The following is a 27,777-nucleotide window of genomic DNA, read 5'->3' on the forward strand; positions in this document are numbered from 1 at the left end:
GAAAACTATATTGTTTAAACCAAGTGCAGTATTATTACATTATCCAAAATGTGTTCATTTAAGTATAATATTCAGAGTAATTTTTTTAGAGTATCGCCTTTATATTTTGCTATGTTCTTTTTATTTTGCTATGTTCTTTTTACCTGGGAGTGAGTCACCATCTGTTTTGAGTGACATTTCGATTGATTTCTGCATTGTTTCTTCCAGTTTCTTCAGGGTGCTCGCCTAATTCAGCAACAAAATCTTTATCACTAACCACTCACACGGATACATATTGTATTCCAGGTAGAAGAAGCCTTACTGTAAATTATGAACTACAATTACAGATAAAGTATGATGTTTTTATGTTTTTAGGAAAAGTAACACACCGTCAATTTACTCAGCTTATTTTTAGCAAAGTATAATGTTTTAATGAGAAGTAACAAACCTTCATGTCAGTCAGCTGCTTCAACATTTCATTTTTAGCCTGCTCAAACATGCTGTCCTTTAACTCATTTACGTGCTTCTCAATAGTGGACTTCATATTTTTCATCGAGTCCAGTCCTCTATATTGTGCTGCTTCTACAATAGAACAGACATGTTTGTACAATCACAATGCATGTTTATGTGTATTTTTATAGTTTCAGGTTGTAGATGTAATTTCCTTTATTTAACCTCAAAAGATCAATGTCATGGTCTTCTATCTTACTTTCATAGCATTCATGCATTGATTCCTCGATGGACGTTGTCAGACTGCTGTAGATTTCTTTCTTACGCTCCCTGATCTCTTCGTGGAGCTGTGTCCTGATTTTTTCTTCCTTGAAGAGGGAGAAAATACAATGAGATTATATTTATTTTAATTAAGTCAAGTTAATAGAAATAAAGCTTGTCTTTTTTTATGTATTATTTATTTAAATTTTTTCATTTACTAGACGATACTTTTTCTCTCACATACTATAATATATTAATACTAGGGCTGTCAAGTGATTAAAAAAATTTATCTAATTAATTACAGGCTCTGTGATTAATTAATCTAAATTAATCGCATACTTATATGACACTTTTATGCCTGTTTAGAAACAGCTGTATAGCCTACTACAGTTTGTTTCTCTCTCTCTCTCTCTCTCCGTCTCTCGTAACTTCTGTCTCCTCCCCTCAGCCAGGTTTCTACATGAAATAAAATTAGGAACTAGCGCCGAATTTTCTCAAAAAAACAAGCAGACTAAATAACAACTTTCCATCTCCCACAACAGACAGCGCTGCACTGCCACAGACGCGCATAGCCTATGCCGATTCATTCACCATCGTCGTACTCATAGGCAAAAATAATGACACACACACACACACACGCACACACACGGGGCGGGTGTCCGTTTATGCGGGAGACGAGACAGCTAGCAAACAAAATTGAGACACACGGAGGAAGATTGAGAGATACTGTTTTTAACCTATATTGTTGCACCCACTAAATCAATAATGCACAGACACTGCGGAGAATAAAGTAAGATGTCTTCCTACCTTCATGCTTATTTGCCCGAAGCATCCCATACACCGTCCATAGAGCCCTCAGCCCCTTTCCCCTGCTTCTCTCTTTACTTTTCTCCCTTTTACCCGTGCGGGCCGCATATGCAAGCTACAGTTGAAGCTGCGCACCACTTTTGCACCGGGTCAAAGGGCATTATAGAAGTGCGATTAATCTGCGTTAAATTTTTTTAATCGCGTTAATTTTTCTGTAATTAATTAATCAAAATTAACGCGTTAATTTGACAGCCCTAATTTGAACTGATTTTCAGAGCCGCACATGTGATATTTACTCTTTTTATTTACCTTTCTAACATTTACTGTATCGATAGAATACAGCTTCTCTGACCTGGACCAACAGCTAGATAATGGAGTATGTTATAAACTCATCTCTACCTCTGACTCGAGAAATATCAGTTGCAGTTCGACATCCTTGTGTTCTTCAATCAGCCTCACTGTGTCAAGTGAAAACGTGTTGATGACCCCATTGAATGATGTACTTTTTCCTTCGTTTCTGAAACATGTTAACAAATATAAATGTTAATAAAGGAAGCATTGACACGTTTATAATCAAATAATTAACCAATTAATCAACTAATAAAGTCATCTCCTACGGGAAGGTCTTCCTGAATTCCTCATCAATGCTTTCAGTTAGACATGAAGCTAACATCACATTGAGGTTTATTTCTTTCCCTTTTTTTGGTTTGTGGATGCCATTGTTCTGAACAACACGCTTCAATGTACTGTGAAAAGCCCCACCCTGAAACCAAACAAAATAAAACAAACATTTTAAAGACAGTTAACAATCATATGGAAGTGCAGTTGTTTTGATGTAAATTATAATTTAAATACTCACCGGATTTAAGACGGGCTTCAGTAATTTTTCCCATGAACATCTGGATTTTTCAACACCCTCACTAAGGCATTTAACAAAAGCCTCATGAGCCTCTTCCATGCGGTTTCTGACTTTATCAAGTTCACGCCTCAGGTTGTCTTCAAGGACTGTGCACACATCCACTTCATGGGCAACCTGAAATCAATGACAACACATTCTGTATTTAAGTATATTAAAATATAATGCTTATGTCACTGCGGTTCATTCAAAATATTATTATATAATTTATTCATAAAGGTCTGATTATGTAGCCTCTGTGATGCAAAAAAAACAAACAGGAAATCGACTATGTTGATGGCTTCAATTCTGCAGGGTGAAATTTCACTGTTCCAGTGGCATTTAAAAGTTGTTATTCCAGATAGATCCAAAAAGTCTTTCAATCCACTTGGCAATTGTTGCCACTGCATTTGAGCATAGATTACTTAAACTTACTTATTTGCCTTGAATATTTATTATTTTCTTACAATATTTTATGACAATATTAATAAAGACAAAGACAAAGTTTTATCACTTGACCTTACCACTTCTCTACAGTTGGCCCCTTGAATCAGTGAGAGAATCCCACGAGCTCCAGACACATAGTTTAATGTTTCTGAGTGACTGTCATTGAGATTTTTCAGAAAATCCTGAAGTTTGGGAATTTCTGTAAATCAAATTGCAGCTGAATCTTACATATTGAAATACCACTCTAATTACAAACTTAAATTGAAATTACACAATCTAATAAGTCATTTTTGTGACAAAAAAATCACTCTATCCAGTGTTTAAATACAGTATGGAGACTTCACCTACCAGTTTCATCTGGTTTTAGACTGCTCACTGTGAATACTTCGAAACAGTCTTCACTGAAATGTTTCTTTAAAGAAAAAAAGAAAAAGTTTGATTTGAAGATAGGCTTGCAGTTGTAGACAATATTTGTGTGAGAAAATATTATCCGTCTATAAAACTCACCTTAATTTTCTTTAATTTGCCGAATTCTTTTTTCACTTCTTCCTTGGCTGCTGAACTAAAGAAAAAATATGTTTTCTACAGGAATTTCCTTGAAAAAAGTTTTCAGTACTTATTCATCTATTACTGGGAACATGATGCTCACTGTACACTGACTAAAATAGCTGACACTTACCCAAATAATTGGAATTAACTGGAAGTGTACCTACTAAACAGTGTCTCAAAATGAAATGAACTCACACTGAATTTACATTTAGAAATCAGTTCCTTTACAGAAAATTGTTTAATAAGCTTTGGGGTCAGTATAATATTGTTATTTTAGTTTGGATGGAGGAGCTCCTTTCTTTATTTGGGAATATCTTGCTTAATTTCTGCTAATGTAGAAACACAAGCAAATACAAACCAACCTGGAAGTCAGCTGTGCTCAGTAAAGCCCCTATCTCACTGGGCTGCGACAGTGTGCGACAAGTAGGAGACACAAAATTGCGACAAAATGTGCAAATTAGCGACAATTTTCACTTGCAGTCTCACTGAGTTGGTTCCTCACGACACGTTTGCGAATGTCCTGCCCAACACTTGCTAGGAGGTCGCATTTATGTCTCGCGAACGTCTCACGACCGTCTCAATTTTGTCTCAAATCAGTCGCAATTTAGTTTCATATGTCGCCAACCCCTCGCAAAGTTGTCTCACATTGCTCGCACTTTCTGACTCGCGGAAACTAAATTGAGAAGGGTTTGCGACGCGTTTGAGACACATGCGACCACTCTGAGACTATTTTGAGACAGATTTGTCGCACACTTTTTTTGAACATGTTCAAAATTCATGCGACAGGACTGCGCGGCTCTGCGACTCATGCGAGGAAATTGAGACCTCCGCGAAAGTTTGGAGACAGTTTAGAGACTCGTTTGCGAATGAAGTCTCCAACTTGTCGCAAACAGTCGCAGCCCAGTGAGATAGGGGCTTAAGTGTTTTTGCAGACACATGAGTATTTGGTGATTGGGAGGAACAGCCTGCCAAATATGTACCAGAGTGGTGTTTGGGTTGTTGACTAATATGGTAGTCAAGGAACATCATTAAGAAATTGTACTTGCTACCAGGATATAATAGGGGATGCTCCAGGAGAATGTGGTGCTGGGGTTACACTTGATGTATTAGTTCGTGGGTTAAATACAACAAGAACCAAATGAATGAAAATGGAATGATGGTTGGCGCACTTTTGTAGCAAGAGCAGCACGCTATCCACAATTTCTCTCCAACTGGCTTAGACAGGATGGGATTTTGATTATTCCCCTGTCAGGTACACACAATCTATCTAACTTTGTTAATTAGGAGACAAGCCTACCCTTCATGTTACGAATAGACATTTGTTACTTATAAAACCAGATTGAGAGCCGTGTCTGTAGGACCTTTTCAGAGGCTTCACCAGGGTTGTCACTTGTCACTGATCCTGTTTATATTGTTTTGACATTACAGAGGTGAAGTTGAATATGGAGTGAGGAGGGATCAACCCACCGCTCAGACCACATCACCCCTGTCCTCCAAGACCTTCACTGGCTTCCCATCAAATACCGGATTGATTTCAAAATATTACTCATCACCTTCAAAGCCCTCAACAACCTGGCCCCCCCCCTACCTCTCGGACCTTCTCCACCGCCATACCCCTACCCGCTGTCTCAGGTCCTCAGATGCCAACCTCCTCCACCCCATCAGGACCAACCCCACGCCATCAGACAGAGCCTTTGCTGCAGCCGCCCCCACCCCCGCCCTCTGGAATGCCCTCCCCAACGACATCCGCAATACCAACACTCTTTCTTCCTTCAAAACAGCCCTAAAAACACACCTTTTCACCCTTGCTTTTAACCTTTAAACGTTACGTTTTGTTTGTTTGTTTTGTTTAGCTTTTGTGAAGCGTCTTTGAGCACTGGGAAAAGCGCTATATAAATTTGATCTATTATTATTATTATTATGGGGGGTGATGTGTGAAGCAGTTATCTAAATTGCACAAATGATTTAACTAGTACTTTTACTAGTCTTGAGTGTCTTACCAGTGTCTTATTTGAATGCTATAACTAACTTTAAATAGTCTATGTATAATAGCATCTTCGATGTACTTACTGAGCATCTGAATCTTCAATCAGATCAGACTTGGTGCAGATGAAGTGAATGTGCTGACATTCGCCACCATTTCCCATGAGGCTACAAACACTTTCCAGGATCTCCCAGGGTTCTTTTTCTGCTACCGGTCGATTCATCTCAGTCACGATCCAAACAGTAGAGTAACTTCCAACAAACTGTAATGGCATTATTTTCAGTCCTTTGTAATAGCATGATGTTACAGTATCCAGATAACATAGTAATAAAACAAAGCATTGTAATTGACTGGCATACCTCTTTCCACATTTTATCTCTGCTCTTGTTACGGTCACCATTGCCAGGAAGATCCACAATTGTGACATGCTTGAGAAGATCATTATTGGGCACCCTGATGGTCACACATTTCACAAGTGGCCAATACCACCTCTTTTCTTTACTTTTTTTGTCCTTTGTGTCAGTTCTTGTGTATTTCACAACTCTTGCGGATAGCTCTTCGGCCTACAATAAAAACAAATAAATAAGATTAGGAAAACTTAAGGTAATTTAATTTTTTAATTAGCATGACATAATTAGAATAAGTATAACATAAAAAATGTAAAAAAGAAAATCAAGAATCATTAATACCATTTAAAGTACCAAAAATGGCTTACTTACTGAATCACATGTCAGGGTCTTTGTTGTGGCCATAACAGTCTTTTTACTAGGCTTGAGAAATTCTGGGATTTCTTTGAAATACTTGTTGTCAAAGAGGTTTTCATTGTTTATGTTTTCCCACTCTTCGCCATACAGAGCTGAAAGCTTTTCAACAGTGTCACCATAATCATCATCTTTCTGATCATTGTCCTGCTTTTCAAAGGACCAAAACTCATCTTTCCACTCCTAAAATAAAAAATATGACATTTAATTTATTTTAATTAAAAAGCATGTTATGTATCCAGCAACTTTGTATTTGCAGCTATATCAAACATTTTCAAATAGCTTCAATAAAACAAACATTCAGCCCATTTTACCTTTTTTGTAATGAACTCAATCTCTGCCTCATACTTTGAGTTCAGCATGTTAGCCTCCACTTTAATCATGGTTGAGGTACAAGCAGTGACACTTCCAGAGGGCAAGAGATTCTCTCCAATGACAGCATTTATCAAGGAGCTCTTTCCAGCCCCGGTTTTACCAAAGACACCGACCAGCTCCCTCTTGTCTGTCTCCAACTTCTTGATTTTACCCCTGTCGCATAATTGATAAAAATTGATTAATTAGATCAATTTATTTAGCATATATTTAGTCTCTAAGAAGAAAATAGAATATTTTAGGTTTGCATATTCAGATACACTTTTGTAAGAACCTTAAGATCCGATCATCATTAAAGCTACCCTTACCTTTGTTGCATTTTTACACTTTTTTTGGATTAGGTTAAAATGGTAGGCCTATTAATAAGGTAATGCCACTCTAAAATGCAAGACAGGCCCACCAGGAGTAAAAACAAACAATGATTTCAATCTCATAATAGTTTGTGAAAACTTCAACCAATGATATTATTCGGACCGAACGATTTGATTGGCCGACAGACCTGTCTGTTTGCCGTCTGCTTCTGTATTGCGCATTCTCAACTATAGGGTTTGTTTTGATTCCACGGCAGACAGTAGCGAGTAGCGACCATTGTAGAAAAGGCCCCAACATTCATACGTTACAGTGTTGTTATTTCTTACAGTGTGTTAAGATGTGTTATGTTCTGTGTGGATAGCTGTCAGTTAGGGCCGTGACTAGGGATGCACCGATCCACTATTTTTAGTTCCGATCCGATTCCGATATCTGGGTTTTGGATATCGGCCGATACCGATACTGTCCGATACGATATCCTAATTATCATATAAAAATTGTTGGTGGTGATGTTATGTGTAAGGTTAGGAATGCTTAAGCTATTCTAATTTAAAAGAGCAAGATATATACACAAATGCATATAGGTTTATCTTAAAGGCAGACTATGCAATATTTTAATGAAAATATCAATTATAGAGTCACACAAAAATAATCCTTCTCAATGATCACTTCTGCCACACTAGAATATGTGGTGGTGTGTTTGTCTGCACAGTCTTCCTCTCTGGCTGTATTTTACATAGTAGAATTTGTCACAGTGCAGAAGCCTCTCCACTTCCTTGACTTGGGTTAGCTCACTGGCTAACTAACTAACTGGTACTGTATGTCTAACTAGAAAGTGGTGTCCTCTCTCCCTCCACCGAACGTCGGTGCATGCTCGCACAGGCTCGTTCGCTCTTTCATTTAAAAAAATAAATAAATAAATAAAAAAAATATATATTTTTTTTTTTAAATATCGGAGCTGACAGTCCGATATCCGATACGCAGATTTCATATCGGACCCGATACCGATACTGGATCGGATCGGCCCCATCCCTAGCCATGACATCAGTCGGCCAGAGAGCCTGTTTAGTAAGTTTCCTTTCTCTTCTCCCTCGGTCAGATGTGTGAGCATGCAAGTTGCCGCAGTAAGCGATCATTCCACATGGAAACGTGTTTATCTGAGTTTAAATGTGAATCACTCGTGTGTGAGTATGTACATGCAGTCCCGATCGCTGTTATAATATAGTTTGCATGTTATTAACGGCTGCGATTCGCGGGTCGCAACAGCTGTTCTAACGATCTCCTCACGAGCGGAGTTTAAGCCTTTGTTCTTTTCCCGCGATCTATATGCGGCTGTGCCTGTGAAAGAAGGAAAATAAAGAGCGGATAAAACCCTTCTCCTCCTCTCCTAGTCTCATGCTTATAAATAAATCGGGCTGACAATGCTTCGAACACACTAAATTTAGCTTTATTAAACATCAGATCCTTGGCAGGTAAAACATTTTTAATTAATGATCTTATTACTAGGCACAATCTTAATGTTATGTTTTTAACGGAAACTTGGTTAGACCAAGATAACAGCTCAGCTGTTCTCATAGAGTCCGCCCCCCCAAATTACAATTTTGTGAGTGAATCCAGAGTGCATAAAAAAGGAGGAGGGGTTGCTATTCTGTTTAAAGAATCTCTACAATGCAAAAAGATGTCTTATGGAAATTTTGATTCATTTGAGTATGTGGCTCTACAGTTAAATTCAGCCTCTAGAGCAATTTTCATCAATATTTACCGGCCACCACAATACAATACAAGCTTTTTTGATGACCTTGCTGAACTGCTGTCTGTAATCTGTACTGAGTTTGACTGTGTATTAATCGTCGGAGATTTCAATATTCATACTGACAAACCAGAGGACAGATGTGCGAAAGAACTGTGCTGTGTCCTTGACAACTTTGGACTAAATCAGCATGTTGACAAACCAACTCATAACAAAGGGCACACGCTGGACCTTATCATTTCCAGAGGAATGAACATTTCAGACTTAACAGTGGCAGATATAGGTCCCCTCTCAGACCATTCCTGTTTATTTTTTGAGAGTAAAATGTCTGTGCACACAACTGATCAATCAAAAGTAATCAAAAAACGGTATATTACAGAAAATACCAGTGAAACATTCATTCAAGCATTTTCTTCAATACCACCCCTCCCTTGTAACTCAGTTAAGGAGCTCTTAGACAACTTTAACGGCAAACTTATAAGTATTATAGATGCTATTGCGCCCACTAAGATGAAGGCTGTCTCTGGTAAGAAAAGATCTCCTTGGAGAAATGCCCCGCAGGTCAGAATAGAAAGAAGAGAGTGCCGTAAAGCAGAACGCAGGTGGCGAAAAACAAATCTCCAGGTTCATTATGACATCTTCAAAAAGAAACTGTGCACGTTTAACTCAGAACTGAGAAATGCAAGGCAGTCTTTCTTTTCTGACATCATCACCAAAAACAACAACAATGCACGTGCCCTGTTTGCTACTGTCGACAGATTAACAAACCCTCCTGTGTCAGTAGCGTCTGAACATCTCTCCACGAGAGCCTGCAATGAATTTGCCTCCTTCTTTACTGAGAAAATTCACAAAATTAGACAAGCTGTCACTGCATCAATACCAAGTTCAACATATGTGTTCCCTCTTAAAATCAATTCAAATACAATGACAGAATTTTATCTTATAAACCACAAAAACCTGGAGGACATTATACAACACCTGAACTCCTCATCCTGCTGCCTTGACATTCTGCCCACAGGCTTCTTTAAAACTGTTTTTAGCTGTATGGCCTCAGATGTTCTACAAATTGTCAACATGTCCCTTCAGACAGGTGTATTCCCACAGGCCCTGAAAACAGCAGTCATCAAGCCACTCCTAAAAAAGAACAATCTAGATACATCACTCATGAAAAATGATAGGCCCATATCTAACCTACCATTTTTAAGTAAAATCATTGAAAAAGCTGTTTATCAACAGCTAAATAACTACTTAGCAAAGAACAACTGCTTTGATGTTTTCCAGTCAGGATTTCGACAACACCACAGCACTGAGACTGCTCTGGTTAAGGTCCTCAATGACATCCATTTAAACACAGACAGTGGCAAAAGTTCTGTCTTAGTTTTACTGGATCTCAGTGCCGCTTTTGACACAGTTGACCACAGCATATTATTAGATCGACTAGCAAATTGGGTTGGACTTTCTGGAACTGTACTAAGCTGGTTTGAATCCTACTTAAAGGATAGAGACTACTATGTGTCAATAGGCAATTTCACATCTGAGCGGACAAATATTGAATGCGGAGTCCCCCAAGGTTCCATTCTTGGGCCTCTTCTGTTTAACATCTACATGCTCCCACTAGCTCAGATTATGAATAAGAACAAATTATGCTACCATAATTATGCAGACGACACACAAATTTACATAACCATATCACCAGGAGACTACAGTCCGATACAGGCACTGAGTAAGTGCATTGAACAAATCAATGATTGGATGTGCCAACATTTCCTTCAATTAAACAACGACAAAACTGAAGTAATTGTCTTTGGTGCCAAAGATGAACAATTAAAAGTCAGCGCACAGCTTACATCCGTTATGTTAGAAACCACACCCCAAGCCAGAAATCTTGGTGTAATCGTAGACTCTGACTTGAATTTCAAGAAACACATTAAATCAATTAATAAATCAGCCTACTACCACCTAAAGAACATATCAAGAATTAAAGGGCTTATGTCTCAGCAAGATTTAGAAAAACTTATCCATGCATTTATCTTTAGTAGACTTGACTACTGTAACAGTGTCCTTGCTGGCCTTCCAAAAAAATCTATCAGACAGCTTCAGCTAATTCAGAACGCTGCTGCTCGAGTCCTCACTAGGACCAAAAAAGTGGATCACATTACCCCAGCTCTGAGGTCTTTACACTGGCTTCCTGTCACTCAAAGAATTGATTTCAAAATACTGATGTTGGTTTATAAAGCACTAAATGGTTTAGGGCCAAAATACATTACTGATATGCTGATACGTTATGAACCGTCCAGAGCCCTTAGGTCGTCTGAGACAGGTCTACTTACAGTCCCTAGAGTTAGGACTAAACAAGGAGAAGCAGCTTTTAGTTATTATGCACCAAAAATCTGGAACAAGCTCCCAGAAAACTTGAGGTCTGCTACAACTCTCAGTTCTTTTAAATCGAGTCTGAAGACTTTTTTGTTTCCATTTTAACCTGCAATTTTTATTTTTATTTGCTTCTTTTATTAGCTTTTAAATGTTTTATAATGTGTCTCCATTTTAACCTGCAATTTTTATTTTATTTGCTTCTTTTATTCGCGTTTAAATGTTTTATAATGTGTTTTATGTATTATAATCTTGCCCCTGTAAAGCACTTTGAGTGGCATTGTGTCTGAATTGTGCTATATAAATAAACTTGCCTTGCCTTGCCTTGCTTATAATCTGACGCCTTTGGCCATAAGTGGTGTTCTGGCCGACACCTCTGAAGTGAAACCAGTGATACAAGCAGATCAGCGCGGTACCGGTACAGCCACCAGTTTCCTCCGCTACAATATAACTCACGTGCTTGCGCGGAGGCAGTAGGTTGTAAGTCTGCTTGTGTAAATAGAGTTTCTACAACAAAAGAAATAAAACACCGGGGATGGGAATGAGGGGGTGGGGCATTGGAGGGAGGCGGGATGGTATGATAGTGCTGTAATTCTCAATTGCAGGGTCGGTAAGAGTCCCTTTAAAGTGTATGTTAGGCTAGAGACAATAAAATAAACAATGGCCATAATTTTTACATTTAAAGCGACAATAGGTAGGAATATTTGTTTGGCAACATCGAAAAGCCATACTGCAACTGCACTGTCATGAATAGTAGAGTCTGCCTGCAGTACTAGTGTTGTAACGTAAGGGAATGAGGGAAATATATTTCCTTATTGATTATATAACATATATTGCTTAACATCCACGCTATTTATTGTGAACTTTGTCCCAGGCTTTTTGCTCACACATACAAGTGTTGCTATTGTGAAGTTTGTCCAAGGCTTTTTGCTCACACACACAAATGTTGCTATTAATTAAAAAGATTTGTGCTCCTTATCTCAAGGCCGAGAGGCCTGCAGAAGACTCCAGGCTGAAGAGATCCTCCCTAAAACATTCCTTGTCAGAAACGACTTGCACCTGCAATCCTCGCACAGTTACAAACATAACTTTAAAGCACAAGCACACAAACCTCTTCCTATAAGCTTCTGATATTCTGTTTAGTCTTTAGTCAATTTCTGTACCACGTATGTATGCAGTCCTGATACATAACTTGGATTATACTTATTTTGGCACCGGGTAAAGCTGCTAACTAGCTCTGTGTCGGACCATAGATCTACATGGTCTGTGTAGAACTTTCTATGTACCAGTCTAGTGGAACTAGGCCCATACCAATGAATATGAAATATGGAAAAATTAATAAACTCTACACTTACTTCAGGAACTCATTGAGCTTTCCGTTGTCTTGGTCAGTTATTTCCGTTTTGACATAGCTCATGATTGTTTTCACTTCACTCATGATTTCTTCTGTCAGAGTAAAAGAAAGAACTTTCAGTAGAAACCATGAACTACTGTATCCAGTAAAGTCATTCATAATGAGGAAATTCCTCTGACATGTCAATTTAGGATAGATCAGAGTGTATCATCAGACTTATAATATGGTAAATTAGATAAACAAGTTGTCTGGGTTTAAAACATCATACAGATAAGGGAAATGGTTAAATTACATACTAAGTACCAAAAGCATACATTATGTTGCTAATGATACCTGTGGTTAAATATACATATAATACATAATGACTGTTGAGTTGTTCTGTTAAGACCAGACCAAGAACAGACCCTGGCCAACCAATCAGACAGCATTTTGTATGGCCGTTTATTAAGTTATTATTCAGTAAAAATTACATTATATAAAAGTTCTATAATGGTTTGTAATGTTTTAGAACATTATATACATACCTGATTTTGATTTCGGTTGAGTGTCATGTCGTTTTGAAGGTGGTGATTCCGATTTGCTGGAACTGCCCTTATCCAACTTTCTCTTTCCTTGTCGCATTAAAATAAAATAAAATTAGAAAAGCCAAAAAGTCAGGTTTGTTGCATGTGCGTCTTTAAATATTTAAACATGTTTTCATTATATTTTGAAGTCAAAGCAGAAATTGATGCATTGAACACTGCAATAAGACCCATGTGTAATCAAAAACATGCAGTTTATCTCACTTGTATCCCTTGTGTCACTTGTGGAACAGCAAGCCTGAGGATGAAAATTAATATTTGACTTCCTGGCAAAACTTTGGCAAGTGGAGTCCGAATATAGGACACCAAAGTGATAACATTTCTGGTAATTCTGTCATCTATTATTATTATTATTATTATTATTATTATTATTATTATTATTATTATTATTATTTATTGCCTCTATCCTTCATGTACATACTTAAAGAAAAGAGGCACCTTCACTGATAACACAAAATGATCCTTACCAGGATCAGCTGCTTCTACAGCATTTTGGTGACACTGCAGATAAAAATAATACTCAAAGTGAAAGACTGTGTACTATTTTCAGAATACATTTTAAATATAATTTAAAATAACATGTGAGTATAAATGTGAAAAATGCCAAAATGATACATCATTATTTTAAACTGTATTTAACTTACTTCAGCAGTTTCCAGATTTGCTGTATTTTGTTCTTTCTACAGGTACAAAAGAAAATAGTTGCAAACCCATGATTAGTAAAGGAATTCTATAAAATCATAATAAATGCCATTATTGTCAATTAGTTATTACAATCCTTTGTCTGTAGGCCTCATCATCTATCTGCATTGCGTTGAAATGAATTAGACCAATTATGCATTTGTGTAAATTATCTTCACAGAGCATTACGTTACCTTTAGCGAGTTAAGTTCCAACCTGAATATTGACCTTGGCCCTATCTTTGTGATCAAGTCATTGATGTCTTGATCATTAAGACTGTAAAGACTTTTCTTGTTGATGCCTTGATCTGTAAATAAATAAAAATGTAGTTGAAAGTTAAGTGATGTAAACATCTAAATATTTTCAAATAGCTATTTCATAAGGAGGTAAAGAACAGCCCTATTAAGAACATTAAAACCTCACAGAGCTAATAGGGTAATTTTACCATATATTCGTCACTTTGCCTTGATTTCAGTGCTGCTTGAGCTGAGATTATCATCCCATTTCTCAGTATATAGATCTCTCTTGCAACAACTACTGCTGTGTATGTTGATCATTGAATAGTCAGATGTCTAATAGACACAGAGGACTGTAACTTAGTAGTGCTTGTGCCTGTATCAACAAGGGAGCATACAAGTCAACAGCTCCCAAAAGTGCCAGCTGAAACCCTGACATATGATGCCAATGCTATGTGTTCTATGTTTACAGCAAATTTAGATGTGTAATGTCCCTTTTGTGTTTGCAGCCATTGCATCATCATTTGGCTCATTATTTTGATTGCACCATTAGGTTATATGGGTGGAACTCTGTACAAGCCCATTGGGCTTCGTTCCCTCCTTGCACCATTAATTGTTAATGTGTGCTAAATAAATAAACTAAACTAAACTAAATAATCTAGGTATTGCAAAGGCCTTAGACTCTAAGGCCTCTGCAAGACCTAAGTCTAAGTCTTAGACTAAGATCTAATAAATATGCACCCTTAACAACCCATACATCATCTTTCTATATAAGTTTATATTTTTACACACCAATTATGTTGTGTTATTCTAAGAGATGGTCCAATGTGAACAGAAATACTTTCAACTGTCTGTATGTCATGCTTTACATTTCACACAGCAATCCAACAGCATTTTTTCTATTTTTTACTCAAGCTTAAATTAAATACGTAATTGGCTACTTCAGTACACTTATGAACACATTTTATTAGGATCACTAAAGAAAATGCAAGATTTTAACCTTTTCTCGCATATGTTTGTATTAGTAAGTCCTTATTAGCCAGCCTTATCACGTCAAACCCCTAAAATAAGGTATGATGATACTTTACCTTCAAATTTTTCTTTCCAGTCGCTGAGACCCCATTCAGTTAATTTGTCGCTCACAAACTCATCCATGATAAAGAACAGAAGCTGGAAGGTAAAAAAAATAAAGAAAACATTGAGTAATCAATTATTACTGCATGACATTTTTTTTTTTTTTTTTAACTTTGTTTTTATTTGTTTTTCAGGTTTAGTGACAACAGACAGACAGACAGACAGACAAAGAACACATCGGGCAAGCATGGGCCATTCTAGATTATAAGTACAAATGCAACAGAGTGCAAGAATATTAATAAAAATAAAAAAAATACAGTAAAATGTACAATTAGAGTGGGTTACATTCCTCACAATGGTCAGACCATTTTTTCCAGGCCTTGATATAGCGGTCAAACTGTAGCCTTAGGGAAAAGGTCAGTCTCTCCATACAGTTTATTTCGTTGACAATAGCGACCCATTCTTCTTTAGAGGGTGGCTCTTCCCTTAACCACTTCCGGGTGATGGCTTTCTTACATGCAACAAGTAGGATTTTGTAGAGGTATTTATCATGGGTCATAAGGTTGTCAGGCAGTTTACCCAGGTATAGTATAACAAAGGAGTTAACAACTTTTATTCCAAAAATTGAACTTATTTCTTTGGAAATCTCATCCCAAAATGGCTGGATAAAAGAGCAGTCCCAAAATATATGAAAATGATCAGCCATGGGTTTACCACACTGCCTCCAACATCCACTCGGGCCCTGAGATCCCTGCTGCATGTATTTAATTTTTGGAGTCACAAAAAAGCGTATTGTATTCTTCCAGCAAAATTCACGCCAAGATCTTGAATTGGTAGTTTTAACCTGGTTTTCCCAAATATCACTCCATTCTTCTTCAGTTATCTCCAGGCCCGATTCCCTCTCCCATTTTTGTCTGACCTGGTCGGTGGACTGGTCTTTAGAATTCTGCAGTTCCTTATATATCCGAGAGATTAAATGTTTGCTGCCTTTGGCCTTGTATGCCTCGGAAAATATATTTATCAATTTAGATTCACTATCCGCTAGTTGTTTAATTTCTCTATTGAAATAGTCCCTGACCTGGAGATACCTGAAGAAGTCACATTTTCCAAGCTCAAATACATTTGAAAGACGACTAAATGACTCCAGAATACAACCATTGGTTATAGAACAATAAGCAGTTATACCTTTGTGTACCCACTGTTTAAATTGCTTATCAAGGCTAGATGGTAAGAAGCCAGAGTCATAAGCCACCCATTTCAATATTCTTGAATGCCTCACCAGGTGGAGCTTTTTGCAAGTCTTGAACCACACCATAAGAGATTGTGTGGTCCACTGATTAAGTTTACACAGGTAGGTGCCTCGGTTTTGATAGTCACCCAATATAGACTGTGCCGGCGATTCAAAAAGCTTCAATTCTAAATCCTTCCATTTAGCTGAATACTCTGGATTGCACCAGCAGACAAGTGGTCTTAGTTGAGCGGCAGTGTAATAATCCTCAATGCATGGTAGGGCAAAACCACCCTTGTCTTTGGGAAGTTGTAGGGTTTTAAATTTAATCCGGGGTCTTTTGCTATTCCACACAAACCTTGAAATCATTCTATTCCAGTCATTAAAGGCAGTAGGGGGAATAGCAACAGGAAGAGACTGGAATAGGTACAAAAGCCTGGGGAGCACAACCATTTTAACTGTTTCAATTCTATTTGACATATCCAGAGGTAGTACAGTCCATCTATTAAGGTCTGCTTTAATTGACTTAGTAACAGGGCTATAGTTACTTTCATAGACTTTAGAGATGTCCCTTGGGATCCACACACCCAAATATTTAATAGCCGTAGCATTCCATTTAAAGTCGTATTTACTTTGCATCTCATCATTTGGATTGAAGTTGTAACAAAGTATTTGGGATTTATTCGTATTCAATTTATATCCTGAGTAAGTGCCAACCAATTCCAAAAGAGACATTAATTTGGGAATACTTTTCTCCGGGGCACTCATAGTCATCAGAACATCATCCGCGAATAAGCTTGTTTTGTATTCAGTACCCCCTATACAAATCCCCTTTATCTCTGGATCTTCCCTCATAGCTTGAGCCAAGGGCTCTATAAAGAACGCAAAAAGGGCAGGGCTAAGTGGGCAACCCTGGCGGCACCCTCTCTCTAATTTGATGGGGTGGGACAGGTGCCCATTAATTCTTATTCTGGCTGTAGGGGACGAGTATAAAGATTTAATACATTGAACTGACATTTTGTTGAAGCCAAATCGCTCTAATACCTGGTAAAGATAACCCCACCCAACTGAATCGAACGCCTTCTCTGCATCCAGGCTGATCAATGATGCGCTGATGTTTTCCTTAATCACATAGTCAACCACATGCAGGGTGCGCCGAATATTGTCCTGTGTTTGTCTTTCACTGACAAACCCTGTTTGATCTGGGTCTATCATTTCAGAAACAATATGTTCGACCCTTTTAGCCATAACTGATGCAAATAGCTTATAATCAGTATTTAGAATAGATATAGGCCTATATGAACTACATTCCCCTTTGTCTTTGCCCTCTTTATGAATTATTGTTATTACTGCCTCGCTCCATGATGTGGGTGTCTGTCCCTCTTTAAGAGTGTAGTTGAAACATTTAAGGATCAGTGGTGCCAACTCAGGTTTAAAGGCTTTATACCACTCACTGATGAAGCCATCAGACCCAGGCGCTTTATTAGCTTTCAGTCGAGAAATCGCTTTGTCTAGCTCAGCAATGGTTATATCTGAGGTCAAAATATTATTTTGCTGGTCACCTATAGAGGGAAGATCCAGAGATTTCAAAAATGTGTCTATCTTCAAAGCATCTGCCGTTTCAGGCTGGCTATATAAGTCCTTATAATAGTCCTCAAAGGATTGTTGTATATCCTCTAGCTTGTAACACATTGTGTTATTTCTCGTATTCCTTATTTTGTAAATAGTCCTCTCGGTTTGTTGTTTACGTAGTCACTGCATGACATTTTTAAGTTCTGTCTGAAGCAAGGATTTGAGAAATATGAGTCAGACCGCTGAGTAAAGAAAACACTCAGCATTTACAGTGTACAATATTGTCTTTTTTGTCTTTTAATCAGTAACTCATGCAGGCATTGTGTGCATATATAATATATTTACTGTAACAATTTTGCCAAAAATTATGGTCATATACTTTCAGGGATTTATCATTAAATAAGGTGGGCAGGAATCAACAAACATAATAGCAAACTAATAACCGAATTATTGATACACTGCAACTGCTGTCTTTTTTCAGTTGTGTGTTATACAACTTTCACACCAAATTATTGTCGCCAGATAACCCTAACTCAGAGCAGCTCATATCATTCTGGTGGTTTACATACTGCTTTAGGAATATCCACAATGTAAAAAGGCCTATTTCAGACAAATATTTGTATTTTTCCGTTTCTCTTCAAAACTACTGTTGACGGCAGACAATTGTAAGAGAAACCAACCCTGGATTATATTGGTAAAACTTCTTTATCATTGATTAGCATTTCAAGATATGCAGCAGATTAAACAATAGAATCAGAATCACAATCTCTTTATTGTCATTAATTGACAGATTTGATTCATTGTAGGCCTATAGACTGTGGGGTAGAGACACTCAAAATAAGTGATTTTTTTTTAAACAAAAACAAATTAAGTATAGGTTTGAAAAAAATGTAGAAGGTGTAAAAATTCTAAAAACTAAAATATAAATATAAAAGTCAGCCACTTGTAGAGGTCAGATTGATATTGCAAGAATTTATAATTCTGCATTATTTAGATAAATAACAGCTGTAATAGATTTTCTGTTTAATCTTCACAGACATTTAGGAACACCCAGTAGCAAACAAGTGTTCTTTTAGAGTATTTTGAGTATATCTACACTTTATAAATAATAATCTAAAGCCTATTAATGACTGCATTATATCTTCAAAATAGCTGAGTTAATCTTTGTATTAGTCTACCGTTATTCTTGTTTAAGTAGCCAAATATATTCAGTTGTGAATTTAGTGAATTTAAATGGTTGTACTTACATTTTCTTCTTCGATCTACTCTTTCTGCGAACAAAGCAGGTTGAGCAAGATTAATTTAAATGTGGAAATACATTTAAATACAAGGCACCTGTCAGAGGTAAAATTCACCACAACGTCCTGCTGCTCAATTCTAAAGTGTAGTTGTCCACTCACAAGCAGCAAAGAGAACCTGTGAGCCCTAAACACACTCTTAAATACAGCAAAATAGCTTTGGCCAGTTTGGGCGGAGACAGTTTGTTTCAGGCAAGGGCTGGTTTAGGGGGGACTTCCCTGCTCTAGAGAGGTGGTTAAACTGTTGCATAACATTTGTGTTCTCGAATGTGCTCCTGATGTTGCCCTCTGTGTGCTGTTGCACACAGGTGCACCTAATCTAATCAATAAATGACTGCTGCCTGTGAAGGTTCAGGTCATGCCAGTTGAATGCAATCCAGTGGCTGTGTGTGTGTCTTTTTCCTCTATCATGGTATTTTCTGTTGGCTATTCCAGCCTTTAAGATATGGCAGCGTCAACAGGTTATGGGCCCAGAAAAGAGTTTGGAAGCCGATGGAATCGTTTATGTTTCGATGGAGATGAGAGAAAATATGAGTTGTGGGAAACTAAGTTCCTTGCGTACCTGCGTCTACAAGGTCTGAAGAGCACCATACTGCAAGAGCCAGACGAGGAGGACGAGGGTGCAGAACAAGACGCCGAAAGAAATGAAGAGGTCTATGCTGAACTGATTCAAGTGTTGGATGACAAAAGCCTGTCACTGGTGATGAGAGATGCAGCTGACGATGGTAGGAAGGCCCTACAGATTCTGAGAGACCATTATGCTGGTAGGGGGAAGCCCCGTGTGATCAACCTATACACAGAGCTTACATCCCTTCAAAAAGCTGTAAATGAGAGTGTCACAGACTATATTATTCGTGCAGAGACTGCCATCACAGCACTGAGACATGCAGAAGAAACTTTAAGTGATGGTTTATTGATTGCAATGACTCTGAAAGGTTTGCCAGACTCATTTAAACCATTCTCTATCCACATTACCCAAAGTGATGAAAAGTTGACCTTTGCTGAGTTTAAAACAAAACTAAGGAGCTATGAAAGCACAGAAAAGTTTAGTTCTGCCAGCTCAGGTGATGACAGCGTGATGAAAGTAAAAGGAAGACTTTGGAAGCCGATGGAGTTGACCTGTTACAACTGCGGCCAGAAGGGACATAAGGCCATGGGGTGTCCTGCTACTGGTGAACACAGAGAACAGGGACAGTGGTGCAGTTTTTGTAAGAGTTCCACCCACAGAGATGCAAACTGCAGGCGTCGGAGGCGAGACAATGTGAAACAGGCGGTGGATGAGGAGGACCACACGTTTGCGTTCAAGGTGGGCCAGGTGGATGACGCCCCCGTTGGTGGACTAAAGAAAAGAGGTCTCATGGTCGACACTGGAGCCACTTCGCACATTGTAACTGACATGGCACAGTTCAAGAGTTTTGATCTGGGTTTTAAGCCGCAGAAGCACATCTTGGAGTTGGCTGATGGAGAGAGAACCAGTGGCATCGCACTGAAGAGAGGTTTGGCCAAGGTTAGCCTGATTGACAGCAGAGGACGTGCGGTGGACACAATGCTGACCAAGGCATTGTACGTCCCATCGTTTCCCCAAGACATCTTCTCAGTCAAGGCAGCGACCGCCCGAGGAGCAACTGTCATCTTCAAGGAGGGACAAGATGAGCTCATTCATAAAGACGGTACGAAATTTGACATTCAGGTATATGATAGACTGTACTATTTAAGCACCGTAACACATGAAAGTGATGATGTTGATGAATGTCATGGGTGTTACGATCTTCAAACATGGCACGAGATTCTAGGTCACTGCAACTATGATGATGTGTTAAAGTTGGAAAGTGTCACAGAGGGGATGAAAATTAAAGGTAAAACTGATGTGTCTAATCTGAAATGTGAAGTCTGCATGAAAGGTAAATTTGCCCAGAGCAGAAACCGAGAACCAGATGAAAGGGCAAAGGTAGCACTTGCACTTGTACATACAGATTTGTCAGGACCTATAGAGCCAGCAGCAAAAGATGGCTTCAGGTACACATTGGCATTTACTGATGACTATTCAGGAGCAGTTTTTGTGTATTTCTTAAAAGTAAAGAGTGACACAGTTAAAGCTACAGAGAAATTCATTGCTGATGTTGCACCTCATGGGAAAATCAGATGTGTGAGATCTGATAATGGTACAGAATTTACATCTAAAGAGTTTCAGTCCTTATTGAGTAAAAACGCCATTCGGCATGAGACTTCAGCTCCTTATTCTCCCCATCAAAATGGGACGGCTGAAAGAAATTGGAGAACACTCTTTGAGATGGCAAGATGCATGTTAATTGAGAGTAATCTTCCAAAAGAGTTGTGGACATATGCAGTTCAGACTGCTGCAGCTATTCGCAACAGGTGTTATACCAGACGAACAGGACAGACTCCGTATTACATGTTGACGGGGAAAAAGCCTGATCTTTCAAGGATGACAATATTTGGGTCAGTGTGCTATGCATACAAACAAAACAAGAAAAAGCTAGACTCACGATGTGAAAAAGGGATTTTTGTGGGGTATGACAAAAATAGCCCTGCATATCTAGTCTTTTACAGAGACACTGGGAGAGTACTCAAACACAGGTTGGTGAAGTTCATCTCAAAAAGTGTGAAGGAAGGTGAGACTCAGACAGATTCTGACATGAGTGAAGATATTCTTTACAGGGAGAGGGCTAAAACCAACCTGCCAGAGGTAGAAATAACAAAACAGTTCAAACAGGAGCCTAATGCAGAGATCTGTGACTCTAATGCCACTACAGATGAGGATGAGAGTAGTCACAATTCACGCTATCCAAGAAGGCAGAGGAGAGCTCCTAAGTACTATCAAGACTGTGACTATAAAGTAAAATGTGATGATGATCATGAAATACCCAGTATTGATTATTGTTACAGAGTTATATATGACGTACCTCAAACTCTGAAGGAAGCTATGAGCTCACCAAGTTCAGATTTATGGGCTAAAGCTATGAATGAGGAAATGGATTCTCTGAGTGAGAATGATACCTTTACTCTGACCACATTGCCAAAAGGTAAACATGCAGTGGGGGGCAGATGGGTTTACACAGTAAAAGAAAATCTAGATGAAACAGGAAATGAGACCAAAACATGCAAAGCCAGATATGTGGCAAAAGGTTATAGTCAAGTTGCAGGCATTGATTATAATGAAACCTTTTCTCCAACTGCTAATTTGACATCTGTGCGTAGTCTAATGCAGCTAGCAGCACAACATGATTTAGACTTGCATCAGATGGATGTTAAAACTGCATATCTACATGCACCTATTGACTGTGAGGTGTATATGGAACAGCCTGAAGGATTTAAAGTTAAGTCAGAGACAGGTGAGGAACTAGTCTGTAAACTTAACAAATCCCTGTATGGTCTGAAACAGTCAGGACGGAATTGGAATAAAATGTTGCATGATTTTCTAACTGAAAATGGTTTTATTCAAAATCCAGCCGACCACTGTGTGTACAGTAAACAAACTGAAAGTGAGAGGGTAATATTACTAATCTGGGTCGATGATCTTATCATTGCAGCAAGTGACAATCAAACGGTCACAAATGTGAAAGAGATGTTGGGAGCTAAGTTTAAAATGAAAGATCTTGGTAAACTTAAACACTTCCTAGGCATTGACTTCACACAGAGAGAAGGTGAAGTAAAGATGAGTCAGAAAAGGTACATTACAAAGATATTGGAGAGGTTTGATATGACCGACTGCAAACCAAGATCAACCCCATGTGAAAACAAACTGAAATTTGACAATGAAGGTGAACCTGTCAATCCAAAGATGTATCGAGAAGTTGTTGGCAGTTTGATTTATCTCATGACATGTACTCGACCAGATCTGAGTTGGGTGGTCAGTAAGTTATCACAACACTTATCTGAACCAAAAGAACCACACTGGATAACAGCAAAACATGTGTTGAGGTATTTAAAGGGAACTGTAAACCAGGAATTGTGTTACAAAAGAAGTGACGTAAATCTCAAACTTGTAGGATATAGTGATGCTGACTGGGCAGCGGATCATATTGATAGGAGAAGTACTACTGGATACTGTTTTAGTTTGTCTGAGACAGGGCCTGTTATTTCCTGGAAATCTAAGAAACAACGTACAGTTGCTTTATCCACATGTGAAGCAGAGTATATGGCACTGTCAGCTACAGTCCAGGAAAGCATGTATCTTGTACAGTTATTGAGTGCAATGGACAATGGATGTGACTATGTACCAGTGATGATTTTTGAGGACAATCAAGGCGCTATTGCATTGTCAAAGAATCCTGTATGTCGACAAAGATGCAAACATGTTGATATCAAGTATCATTTTGTTCGATCGGCAATCAGTGATGGGAAAGTCTCCATTGAATATTGTTCAACAGTAGACATGGTGGCAGATATTCTAACTAAGCCTGTAACTAAAGCCAGGATTGAGAAATTTCTGTGTTTTATGTTTGGTGCAATCACATCAAGAGTATAAGAGAAAGTGGGGGTGTTAAACTGTTGCATAACATTTGTGTTCTCGAATGTGCTCCTGATGTTGCCCTCTGTGTGCTGTTGCACACAGGTGCACCTAATCTAATCAATAAATGACTGCTGCCTGTGAAGGTTCAGGTCATGCCAGTTGAATGCAATCCAGTGGCTGTGTGTGTGTCTTTTTCCTCTATCATGGTATTTTCTGTTGGCTATTCCAGCCTTTAAGATATGGCAGCGTCAACAGTGGAGAGCCTTGCATGTTCAGACTCTTCTGTTAGTATTCTGTCCCACCATATCAGCTCCTCTTACAGTGATGCTACCTCCACCTTCCAGCTCTCTCTCTATCTCTCTTGAGCAAAAGTAGAAGAACTTGTTCAGATTCTTGCATTTCATTTTGTAATGACACTGCTTCATAAAATCCTAATCTGAAAAGAACAGTTACCCTGCAAGACAATTATGCTCGAATAGGAAGTACAATATTCCCCTCAGAGTATAGAATTAAAGCGTAACGACATATACTGTACTGTACTGTAAAAAGTACTAAAGCTGATTAAGAGCTTTCTTTCTGAAAACACCTGCCTGATGTTCCCAAAAGTTACACTGTGAGAGTAAACCACACAGTAAAGTTGCTGGTCAAACTGCTAATCAGTGTTGAAAGTGGTAGGATGGCCTAGAGGAAAGGTGGCCGACCAGTAACCATGAGGTCGCTGGTTCGATCCCCGGCACCGGACAGGAGGGTGTTGTAAAACTAGCAGAGGCTGGTATTACGTCTACGGTGCCCACCATCTCTACCATTGTGTCCTTGAGCAAGACACTTAACCCCAAAACTGCTCCAGGGGCGCTGTACTGCGGCTGACCCTGCACTCTGACCCCCTCCGAAGTGTGGTAACTTGAGAGGGGATATGCGAAAAAACAAATTTCAATGTAACCAACCATTGACTAATAAAGTAACTTAACTTAAGTGACCATGTTCAAATAATGACAAATAACTGTGATTCAAGCACTTTTGATTAGTTACTGGTAAACAGACAGGGAGATACTGCAATTTGAAGCATTAGGTAATGTGGAGTTAATGAGTAGGTACTGGTAAGTACTGAAAGACTGTGATTCAAGCACTTTTGATTAGCTACTGATAAACAGACAGGGAGATAATGCATTAATGAAGCCTGTGTCTGGCCTCTCATTTTATTAAATGTGAAAACCAACGGGGGAAAAACAAGCTTATTAACTCATAATTAGCTAACCATTACCTAATGCTTCATTAACACAGTATCTCCCTGTATGTTTATCAGTAACTATTCAAAAGTGCTTGAATCACAGTCTCTCAGTACATATCAGTACCTGCTCATTAACTCCCCATTACCTAATGCTTCATTAATGCAGTATTAAACTACAGAGACCATGGAACTCCAGTTTCTGAGTTGCCTTGTTAAATGCCAGGCAAAGTGCCTTGTGTGTGTGTGTGTGCTTGTCTTCCTGTTTTCTCAGCTCCTTCCTTTTTTTTCTGCAGGTGAATATACTCTGGATACTATACGGTTTTATAAGTGCCCCCTTCCTGCACTGAGAGAGATCACATGTTTTAATGAGTCATCCGCTGCTACGGCAGAAAGAAAATCACAATATGACAAAGTTATTCATGGAAATAGGTTAGGTTAATATGAAGTTAGAAATGTGTTGGTACAGGTCAATAACTCACAGCCTTGTTGTTTTCTTTCTTTCAGTGATGCCCTTGGTGTGTTCTTCCTCATGTCTGTACACATAATTTATATTTTGCCTGGAGCACAGCACCATCGCACACAACCAAAATAACCACACCCATACAAATAGCATGCAGAGTGCAGTGTGTAACATGACTTGCATTGATCGCAAACATCCCCCCGCCTCCTTACAGATCCAAAATACCCATTATATGAGGGGTCTCACTGCCGGTATGGTTAGGTAGATTAGGGCCCTAAATCAGTGGAAAGTTTCTTGAAGATTATACAATTGCACATTATAGTGAATGCCATGCTAAACAACCAAAATAAAATAAAAATGTGTAAATATTGATAGATGTTATGCGTTTAATACAGATGAAACAGCATGGGTCAAATTGACCGCAAGGAATACCTATGCGACAAATACTAAGCTAAGCTTTGACACAACCTCCCAGCTTTTGTTTTTTTTTACCATCATTGGCCTATCACCACTGTCAGATGTCAACTCCGTCAGATTTCCAGTCTGACGATTTAACGTTTCTTAAACATAACAATTTGAATTTATCTAGTAGCCATTTGGTTTTTCTGTTGATGTTAGGTGCTAGTATGAACCTTTCAGGAAAATTAAATTATCAAAAAAAATTGATTCAGTCAGTCGGTGCTGAGGTATCATGGTTGTGACGCAGCACTTTAAAGATTTGGAATGTAAAATATTATAAAACAACAACACTTATCAAGGCCTGTCTGACTCTAATGTACTCTGCAGAGGTAGAATTTGACAAGAGGTCCTTCATAGTGACAGCTGCCCCCTTATTTTGGCTGATTTTATTACATTTTAATGAAATGTCTGACGGTGTTGACCTAAAGTGGTCCCACCACTTAGAAACCATATAAAACATGAATGTGTTGAAGAAAAACAGTTTTTATTGATATGAGATATTATTTAGTGTTGCTTTTGATGAAAAAAGCTCTTTTTAAACAATAGAATACATTTTTAATAGGTTTTATTGCATATGAAAGATTCAAACCTTCTCTGAGGACACACTGTTTTGGACATCGTGAAAAGATAACAAGTGTCATATATTTGACATAATATTGATAAAATTAAGGGGATAATTGTGCTCCAGACATTCTATTCTTAATCCCTAATAACATCTACAATTTTAAATATTTTTAGTTTTTAACATAACAGCAGTTACATATGGAACGGCCTTTTGTCCCGGTTCTCAAGAATCACTGAAATATGAAAGAAAATGATCGTAAACCACTTATAAGAGATGTCAAACATTGAATGGGGTCAATGTGCCACATAGTAACACTATTGGTTGATTGGATTGTCAATTGCCCCCACAGCAGTTGCTGATTTATATTGTATTGTATTACGGCTTATATCTTTTAACCTTTATGGTTTCTCTCTCTCAGTCTCTCATTTAATGGTTAAATACTGAAAAACATACATACTTTTTCATACTAAAAGCCCTCAGATGGGACAGAACCTTACCTTGCCCCCCTGTGCTGTTTGAAGTATACATTACAGTTTGAGGACCGAGATAACATTTCCAATATTTATAAAAATTCAACAAAAGAAATTAGAATATGAATTAAAATTTTCTGTAGCTAAATTTGGAGGAACAATGAAGAGCAATTTTTCATCAGAACAAGTACTTCACTTTTAATACTCTGTTTTTGCTGACAATATTGTACTTTAAAATACAGGACATTTTTTTTTACTTTACTTGAGGAATTGGGAATTTTACTTTAAAGAGGACCTATTATACTACTTTTTTGGTCTTAATTTCTTGTTTTACACTGCTATAGAGCAACCTGACACGAATCACATCACAAAAAACTATGTAGATTTTCGGGAAGCTCTTTCTCTTATTTTGGCGATCCAGCACGTCCTGTCAACACTTGAGTGTGTGTGCTTCGGCAATCTCCGCTCCCTCCGCCTGTGCATCGGCCATCTCCGCTACCCTCCCCCCCTCCTGCAAACCCCACTCCGTTGTGATTGGTTACCTTCCTTCCGGAACACTTTCAGTGGCGGGAAGCGCAAGCATGGACCTATAAGGGCGCGAGGCAGACGCGAACAGGGAAGTGACAGCATTACCATACATGGAAACATCCACGTGGTCACGTCACAAATTTTTATGCGACGTCACAAATTATGAAAGGGTAGACCGCTTTGAAGACGTGACTTCTCGACTGGCTAGAATAGTGTTTAGTGCTCTGCACAGACACCCCAGACGGTCAGCAGGGAATACGTCGAAATGCATGTAAGTCATTATTTGATAATTTAGTATGGTTAAGCATGACTATGAATCATCATAACAACGTTTATAGGTCATAAAAGTCAAAAAGCATCATAGGTCCTCTTTAAAAAAAAATGTTTTACCTTTATTTATACAGGTATATCCCATTGAGACCGAAGACTCTTTTGCAAGGTAGACCTGTTTTCCTTTCCCACGTTACCATTCACACACACATTCATACACCGATAGCAGGCTAACGAGCAATTTCACACTTATATTAAAGGCCTACTTCACCGGTTTGAATATGAAGGTGTATTGAATTCTGAGATCCTATGTAGTATAAATGTGCAATTTTTTTTTAAATCGGTTCATCCTAGCCTGAGAAAAG

At 38.4% G+C, this 27,777-nt stretch overlaps 2 protein-coding genes across 3 annotated transcripts in view; both read right to left on the minus strand.

The window, feature by feature from the left end:
• LOC307262563 (nuclear GTPase SLIP-GC-like) overlaps positions 1 to 27,777 on the minus strand; it is a 51,151-nt gene that overhangs the window by 614 nt on the left and 22,760 nt on the right. The gene's annotated exons all lie outside the window — the stretch shown is intronic.
• Positions 121 to 27,622, minus strand: LOC307262925 (nuclear GTPase SLIP-GC-like; the record flags this gene model as incomplete). Its single annotated transcript, XM_080043948.1, has 19 exons — positions 27,533 to 27,622; positions 18,908 to 18,931; positions 14,875 to 14,956; positions 13,745 to 13,857; positions 13,514 to 13,549; positions 13,074 to 13,107; positions 12,813 to 12,899; positions 12,290 to 12,380; positions 6,448 to 6,661; positions 6,092 to 6,316; positions 5,732 to 5,935; positions 5,459 to 5,634; positions 3,347 to 3,401; positions 3,188 to 3,251; positions 2,917 to 3,038; positions 2,357 to 2,530; positions 689 to 797; positions 428 to 561; positions 121 to 225 (listed from the first exon to the last, which is right to left on the minus strand). The coding sequence occupies exons 3-19, from the start codon at positions 14,939 to 14,941 to the stop codon at positions 121 to 123; spliced, it is 2,010 nt and encodes a 669-aa protein (XP_079900074.1). The 5' UTR covers positions 14,942 to 14,956; positions 18,908 to 18,931; positions 27,533 to 27,622.

The sequence above is a fragment of the Ammodytes marinus genome (assembly GCF_949987685.1).
Source record: "Ammodytes marinus genome assembly, chromosome: 16".
Lineage (NCBI taxonomy): Eukaryota > Metazoa > Chordata > Actinopteri > Uranoscopiformes > Ammodytidae > Ammodytes > Ammodytes marinus.